Here is an 8,300-nt window from a genome sequence, read left to right as displayed (position 1 = left end):
GGAAAAGGGTACAAAATAATATCCAAGTGTTTGGATATCCCAGCGAGCACAGTTGGATCAATAATCAGGGAGTGGAAGCTGCATCACACCACCCAGGTACTGCTAAGAAAAGGCTGTCCCTCAAGACTCAGCGCTTGAACAAGGAGGAGACTTCTTGTGAGAGAAGCCACAGAGAGGCCAACAATCACTTTGAAGGAGCTACAGAGTTCAGTGGCTGGGAGTGGAATAATCGTACACCAGTCAACCATATCAAGAGCTCTGCATAATTCTGGCCTGTATGGGAGGGTGGCAAGAAAGAAGCTATTACCCAAAAAGGGGTCTGGAGTTTGCCAGAAAGCATGAGAGTGCCACAGCTGCAATATGATAAAAGGTTTTGTGGTCAGATGAAAACAAGATAGAGCTTTTTGGCGAAAACTCAAAATGCTATGTGTGGCGCAAACCTAACACTGCCCATGCCTCAGGATATACCATTCCTACAGTGAAGTATGGTGGTAGCAACATCATGCTATGGGGATACTTCTCATCAGCAGGGACTGGGCATCTTGTTAAAATCGAAGGAAGAATGGATGGAGCAAAATACAGGGAAATACTACAAGAGAATCTGCTTTAGTCCACTAAAAAATTGAAGCCTACAGGACATTCACTTTTCAGTAGGACAATGATCCCAAGCACAAGGCCAAAACAACACTGGGGTGGCTCAAGAACAAAAAGGTGAATGTCCTACAGTGGCCCAGTCAAAGTCCTGATCTCAGTCCCATTGAGAATCTGTGGCACTCTTTGAAAAGATCAAGACTACGTGAAAGGTTATAGAAGCTTGTTGCAGTCCAGACAAGCCTTCAATTTTTAGAAGTCCATAATAAATATAATGAAGCAGAAATTGAATTTGGTAGCTCAGAAAATTAGTGATTAAATTTCATGTAGTATTCGAGAATGTCAACTTAAGCACTTGTTGGTGAGTTGAAATATTAGATTGTATACTACTCGGCCTCTCACTGGGTTTGATACTATGATACCGAATCACAGGACTTGTGTGAAAGGCTTAGTTTCTGACTTATATAGCCTGTTACTGGATATATTTACTGGTCCCTTTGAGGGGCTTAAAGCTCTTTGGGAAGGAGGTATGTATATGGAAATTAGTGATGTTAGATGGAAGCAGATGCGGATGTCCAAACCTTACAGATCTGTCTCAGTGTATGTCAGATAATTCTCTATGAAGGCTGATACACAGACGGCACCAGACACCTGTGCAACTATCTCAAATATTGTTTGTTTATTTATTGTATTTATATACCACCCCATAGCCAAAGCTCTCTGGGCGGTTTACAACAATTAAAAACAAGTATACAAATTTAAACCATTAAAACGCAGAAAAACCGATAAGTACATTATTCAAAATGCCTGGGAGAAGAGGAAAGTGCCGAAAAGATAAGAGGCTTGGTGCCAGGTGCACCTCATCAGGAAGATCATTCCATAATTTGGGGACCACCACTGAGAAGGCCCTCTCCCTTGTTGCCAGCCTCCCAGCTTCCCTCGGAGTAGGCACCCAGAGGAGCTCTGATGTTGAGCGTAGTGTACGGGTAGGATTGTGTTGGGAGAGGCATTCCATCAGGTATTGTGGTCCCAAGCTGTGTAAGGCTTTATAGGGTTAAAACCAGCACCTTGAATCGGGGTCGGAAACATATAGACAGCCAATGCAAGCGGGCCAGCTTTGCACATTTGTCAACTTTATCCCAGCTTGCTGGTGTGGATGTGGGTCCAAGGGGGCATTCTTACATCTTTGGTGGGAGTGTCCACCATTTCTGGGTGGAAATATATTTTAAAAATTCAAAAATATTCCTAACAAATATCTCAATTACCCCACAACTATCTCTGTTGAACCTATGGGATCCCCAAATTACTACAGTTTGGGAGTTCCAACTCTTGTGCTGCTGTACCGTGGAGAACAAAAGGAACTAATAAAAGCTAATGCCTGGATTAGGAGTGCATAATGTACCTGCAAGAGTATGATCAGAATAACCAATATGGGAAGTTGCAATCTTATCTCAATACAGGGGCACACCTAGACACTGCATAGCTTCAGTGGTTGGTACAAACTCTTGAACAAAGCAAAGGAGGGCAGATAAGAGGGAAATGGTGACCCCCCAAACCATAATTCTATCCTTTACCAATGAACTAGTCTTCATTCTTACAGGAGCTTAAGGCTGTACCTGAAAGACACAGAACACTAACTGAGAAACATCAGTGCTACAACCCAAAGTCCAACTAGCCCCCACGAAACAAAGATATAAATGGCAATGCTACTCCTCACATAGATAATGCAGTACATCAATATGAGCATTATGGGCCATCCCCGTATGTCAACAAAAAGGTACAAGGACTGAGGAAGGGCAGTGAAGGTGAAGGAGTTTAAATAAAAATAACTCGTGCAGCAAATAGCAGGCCCTTAAATAACGCTGAGAAGCTGAAAGCAGGAGAGGCATCAGCAGCCCTTTTTAGGCACATGTAGGATTGGATTGAAAATGTACACTGCAATTTCTGTCTAGACGCTTTAAAACACAGAAGTCTAACCTGTGGCCCTCCAGCTGTTGTTGACTATAACTTGCATAATACCTGCCATTGGTCATGCTGGCTGGGAATGATGGGAGTTGGAGCCCAACAACATTTGGAGAGGCATAGGTTACCCATCTCTACATTAAAAAAAACCCAGTTTCTTTCAAATGATGAAGAGATTACATGGCTATTCCACTAGAGGGCATGCACTGCATTCATTTTTCCTTTGCTGGAACCCCACATCTAGAAAAAAATTGTCTGAATCCACAGAAAACAGGTTTTTACTAGGTTTCAGATTGTGGTGTTTTAAACTCGGAAATATGCAAGACCTATAACAAAAAGCCAAAATATTTATTAATGGTGAATGCTTTTTTATTATATTATAATCTTATTACTGCATAAGAGTCGCATCTATTGAATCCGAGTTCTTGGCCACAGAATAAACATAGTAGCCACCATATTTTATTTGATTATTTCAGTGATACCATTTTAAAACCACACCAAATGATTTGCCTGGTTTTGATTTATAATACTCTTCTGTTCAAAATTTTACATGTATTCATATATTAGGGAAAATTAAAAAATGTAGCTCAGTAGTATTTTAAAATGAGCATTTTTATTATTAAATGATTCTATAGAACAAACCCATGAATTTCATTTTTCTTAGTTCTAAACACCCAGTTCCAGATCTTCCAGTTCCTTTAGAAGGGCAGCCTCCTTCTGAATTTTTTCCAACTAGAATATACACAGGAGACACCATCAGATACTACTTAACAGTGGCAATGAAAATTTAAGGAGAGTACAAAGAGTAAATTTTAATAAAATATATCTAAACATTATTTCTTAATGTAAATCCAGACTTCTATCCATTCTCTCCCCACATATATAAGTGGAATTCCTGCTGGCAATGAAAGGACAATTTAAAAAAACAACAGAGGACACGATAGAGGGTTATAAAATAATGCATGGTTCAGAAAAAGTGTTCCAAATTCCCCCCACTTCCCCATAATGCTCTGGAATTTGGGATTGTTGTATTGTGAATTGCTACTCCTAATAGGTGTTTTAACTGTCAGCTTGTTTTAAATATTATTAAATACAGACTTCTCTGCCACAAGAGATGGCAATGGCCAGTAACCACATACACTGTTGTGTCCCCAAAAGAAGGTAAGTCAGCTTAACTCAGGCAATGAATACTCTGCCTATGGGCTTCCCACAAGAATCCCACTGGCCTCTGCTAAAAACAGATGATGGACTAGATGGGAGTAGCCAACATGGGAGTAGCCCTCCAGATGATGCTGGTCTCAAAATCCCATCACCCCCAGTCACCGTGGCCAATGGTCAGGGATGATGGGAGTTGCAGTCCTAACATCTGGAGGGCACCACGTGAGCTACTCCTGGATTTGATGGACCTTTGGTCCAAATCAGCAGGACTCTTCTCATGTTCTTAAGAACACTGTTCATTTCAAGAACTCTGCCTGTCATATGTGACAATGAGAGCCCTGTGCATTCAAGAAGTTCTAGATCATGAGTCTTGTCTTTAACCCCACATTATACATTACAGCTTTTAAGGGGACACATTCAAATAAATTTAGAGCCTTCATTTTAACTACAGGGAAAAACAGGACTTAACTGAATCTCCATTCCAGCAATCTTCAATTCTATCTTTTCAGAAGAACTTAATAGCCATTTCTGTACTTGCTTGTGCTATAAAAACCATAGTTAATAAAATAATCTATGAATAGCCATACCTGGTTTTTCTCTAGCTGTTTGCCTGTAGCAGCTTGATCTTTTAGCTGTTCAATTGCTTTTAGCTTCTGTGGTGGGAAAAAAGCATGTTTAACAAAATATTTAAAAACTTTCTGTGTGGCAACTGCCTTTTACTGCTACCTAAGTGTTTCTGTGCTCAGGAATTCCCCCACAATCCTTTGCAATATCCTTTCACCCTGGGAAAAAGTGTCATCAGCATACAACAAACCTGAACTATGTGGCTCACTCTACAGATCCACAAGTAGGCAGTTGAGCTATTAGAATATTTGACTGAAATCATTAATAGTACCTTCCACCCCAAAGGGATATGGTGGTAGCAAGCACACCATGAGAGCAGCAGCAAGCATATAGATTGCTGTCCTATACATGGGTCCCTGGAATGGGACCTACTGGATGTAAAGGATTTCATACTACCACACTAGTCTCTTGCATGTTCAGACTGCAGATCTATCACTCAAAATTGCTCCTCCAGATGCTTCCCAGCCTATAAATCAGGTGTGGAGAACCTTTGGCCCTCCAGATGTTGCTGAACTACAACTACCATCAGCCTCAGCAAGCATGGCCAATGGCCAGGGATGATGGGAGTTGTAGTTCAGCAACATCTAGAGGACCACAGGTTCCCCTTACCTGCTACAACATTTCCTCTCTGGGAAGAAATGCTAGGGGACCATTTTGATTAGGACAAATGGCCAACAAAGAAAAGCTGATTACCCCTCCCCACCTCTGCTCTGTTTAACTTCACAGCCCCCCATGGCTCTATTTCAATTTTAAAAAATAATGACTGCACATGTATTTACTGCATCTTATCTAGCTGGGTACTCAACTTCATGGCACTTCTCATGTAGCCTGTCTTGCTGGTACTATTCTGTCAAGTGTGTGTAGAGACAGATTAAAAAAATGTAAATGTACTGCCTTCAAGTCGATTCTGACTTATGGCGACCCTATGAATAGGGTTTTCATGAGTCTGAGAGGCAGTGACTGGCCCAAGGTCACCCAGTGAGTTTCATGGCTATGTGGGGATTTGAACCCTCCCAGATTGTAATCCAACACTATTAAATTCCCATAGGACTACTAACTAGTAGCTACTAGTATCTGTTTTTGATTCAGTGGAGGAGAGGTTGGAGAACTTTAGCTGACTTGGGGAACATTAGTTCTGTACCCACTAGCCCTTATTGTGCATCTATGGCTTAAGCTATTATAATAAATGAATGTCAGGTGGCTTGTCTTGAACAAGATGAGAAAAGTGACAGCTGTTGGGTAGTGGGGGAGACCTTTTGCCAGAACAAGCATGTTTCTTTATTAGAAAAACTCCCCACCTTCCTCAGATTCTTTATCTTCTTATCCACCTCAGGATCACCTGATGTTATTATCAAGGGTACTGTATTCTGCAATGCATTCTGTACTGATGGTGTTGGAGTAATTTCCTGGTTCCCTTCAGCTCTGGCCTCCTTTAAGCAACAAATTAAACCATCACCTAAAACAATGGCTTTCAGATGCAACTCTTCTGGTGCACATTTTTGTTAATGACAAACACTTTAAGCTCTCGAGAATTTTATAATTCAACATACTCGATTGCAAAATGCAGGCACTTTTAGCTATGTTCAAAGTTCTGTACGGAATATCAGTAAACACGTTTACAAAATGTGAACGCAACCATTTGCTCAAGAGAATTAAAAGACCAGCCTTACCTGTTTAGCAACTTTCTTTGCCTCGTGCTTCCTTTGATTTTTGAGTGCTGTTTTAGATAATGGCTTATCACTATTTGACAGTGGTCTCATGTTCTGTGGCGGCTCGTCCTCATGCTAAAAAGAAGCAAAGGTGGAAAACAAGCAAATTACAAAAAACAAAATTCCAAAAAAAACCATGATCATATGACACCTGATAAAAAGAGGCTTGTGCTGTTTCTTAGCTCCAATTATGGCACTGTCACCAATTATTCAACCCCTAAAACTATGGATCGGGAACCTGTGGCCCTCTAGATATGGTTGGACTCCCATTCCCATCAGCCCCAACCAACTTGGCCAATTATTATGAGAGCTGAAGTTCAACAACATCTGGAGGGCCCACAAATTCCCCAGTCCAGCTCCATGCAGAAGGGCTGACCTCTATGTTAAAGAAATTGTGTCATTTGTCACCTAAAACAGCGTGTGTGCACATTAGTCAGTTGGATGATCCATTTCAGCATTCACCAACTTTGTTATTCCCAGGGCCATTCTATCCACCATAGAGTTGAGCAGGGGCTGGTGGTTAACTTTTGTCACACAAGGCAACTCTTTTGTGGGTGGGTCAGGCTTTGTTAGAAAATCCACATCCCCTAGCAAGAAGGGCTTCACAGATATGAAGCACATGCTCAGGCATCACTTATGAAACCCACAGAGAGGTGTGACATTAAAGTGTGAATTCTCTCTCTCGCGCGCGCACGCACCCAAACACAACTTTTGAAACCAATTATTCCTTAACTTTTTACTCCAACTTGATTAAAATTTGTTAAAGTTGCCAGGGACAGATAAAACTGAAGCATGGTGGCCATCCTTAATCTATATTATGCATGAGGGGTTTCAAATAATTTATTTCATGATGCTTCCGTGCAAAGGAAGTGTAAACATATAAACCATCCATTACAATAAAGACAGTCTAAAAAAACAGCCCTCTTCTGGGACATTCTTTTGCTTTTGTATTTTAACAGCTGCCTGTTCCATTTCCACTACAGCAGCCTTATTACTAAGCCATCAAACATTTTTACCATAAGGGGACCACTTGTGAGTAAAAGCAGGCTGGTAAACATTTTGCAGTCAAGAAATGCAGAGGGCTCACGAAGGAGAGACAGAGGGTTCTGTTTCTTCTTCACCAGTCTGCTGTGTTTCTGAGCTGGCCATGGAGGAATGGGCTTCATTTTTTCCATATCCAGCACAGAATCCAAGTGCCTGGCAAAAAAAAAAGAGAGAGAGAGAAACAGACGACTCTGCTCCTCCTTCATGAGGCTGCTCATTCACCTGGAGGGAATTCCATGTTTGCCTGTGGCAACCAGGTAAGTGATTCAATACACTATTGGATCCTGCCTCAACTCAGTACGTCAGTGTTGCAATTAGAGCTATTAGAGTCAGAACATACCTCTTTTTTGCCAGAGACCCAGGGGAGGGCAGGAGTTTTAAGATGTATCAAGATGAGCTTATAATCAAAAATAAATAAGTGCTTTCCCCTCTTCATTGTAGAGCTTAATTTTTAAAATGCTATGTAGGATAATTTTTCCTAATATATCAATTGATTTGTATGTAGGCTGCAATCCTATACCCACTCACCTAGGAGTAAACCCCATTGAACTCAATGAGACTTAATCTGGAGTAGACATATAGGTCTGTAATGTAATAGACTTAGGCTGCAATGCAATACATACTTACCTGGGAGTAAGTCCCACTGAAGCCAATGTATTGGATTGCAGCCTTAATTTTAAACACAATGCAAGCATTAAAAATTCAAACAAGTGACAAAAACAATTTTGTTCCTCTATCACAGATGGCCGGATTACATCAGCCCTCTTTCGTAACTGTGCTTATGAAGTTAATAAGAAATTAGTCGCTAGCTATGACCAATAGTATGGGAGAAACTGACACTCCTTTCAGTGCTGGCAGTCTCAAATTACACTCTTTCAAAAGAAAAAAAAGAGGAAATAGAGAGATGCTTACAAATCTGCTTTTGAATACGGAGTAAGGAAAATGAGATTAATGGTTCTATATAAAGGGCCAATGCAGATGTAACTTTGGTTCCCCTTATTATATTTAGGAGATGAGGAGACAGCCATGGGATAACCTTCCTAGAGCAAGTTTTTTCCTCTTATCTCAGTTGCGGTTGAAGAAAACCATGGCACCTTACATGAAAAATAAGGAAGAAGAGAAGTCCAGAGGAAGTACAGAGTATCCAAGGATCATTTCGTGGGAGTAAATGTAGGGGGGAAAGGTCCTGTAATGTGAAGTCACATTTCCAGC

General features: G+C 40.9%; 1 protein-coding gene across 2 annotated transcripts in view; it reads right to left on the bottom strand.

The window, feature by feature from the left end:
* Positions 1-2,900: 2,900 nt before the first annotated feature.
* EIF2A (eukaryotic translation initiation factor 2A) overlaps positions 2,901-8,300 on the bottom strand; it is a 24,142-nt gene continuing 18,742 nt past the window's right edge. For both annotated transcript variants that reach the window (XM_061637022.1, XM_061637021.1), the window contains exons 11-14: positions 6,006-6,119; positions 5,634-5,765; positions 4,299-4,364; positions 2,901-3,285 (exon numbers count right to left, since the gene is read on the bottom strand). In XM_061637022.1, coding sequence (XP_061493006.1) covers positions 3,220-3,285; positions 4,299-4,364; positions 5,634-5,765; positions 6,006-6,119 — 378 coding nt within the window. In that variant the 3' untranslated portion in view covers positions 2,901-3,219. The remainder of the gene's footprint in view (positions 3,286-4,298; positions 4,365-5,633; positions 5,766-6,005; positions 6,120-8,300) is intronic.

The sequence above is a fragment of the Rhineura floridana genome, chromosome 7 (genome assembly GCF_030035675.1).
Source record: "Rhineura floridana isolate rRhiFlo1 chromosome 7, rRhiFlo1.hap2, whole genome shotgun sequence".
In the NCBI taxonomy this organism is placed as follows: Eukaryota; Metazoa; Chordata; class Lepidosauria; order Squamata; family Rhineuridae; genus Rhineura; species Rhineura floridana.
This window is presented reverse-complemented; position numbering and strand designations above follow the sequence as displayed.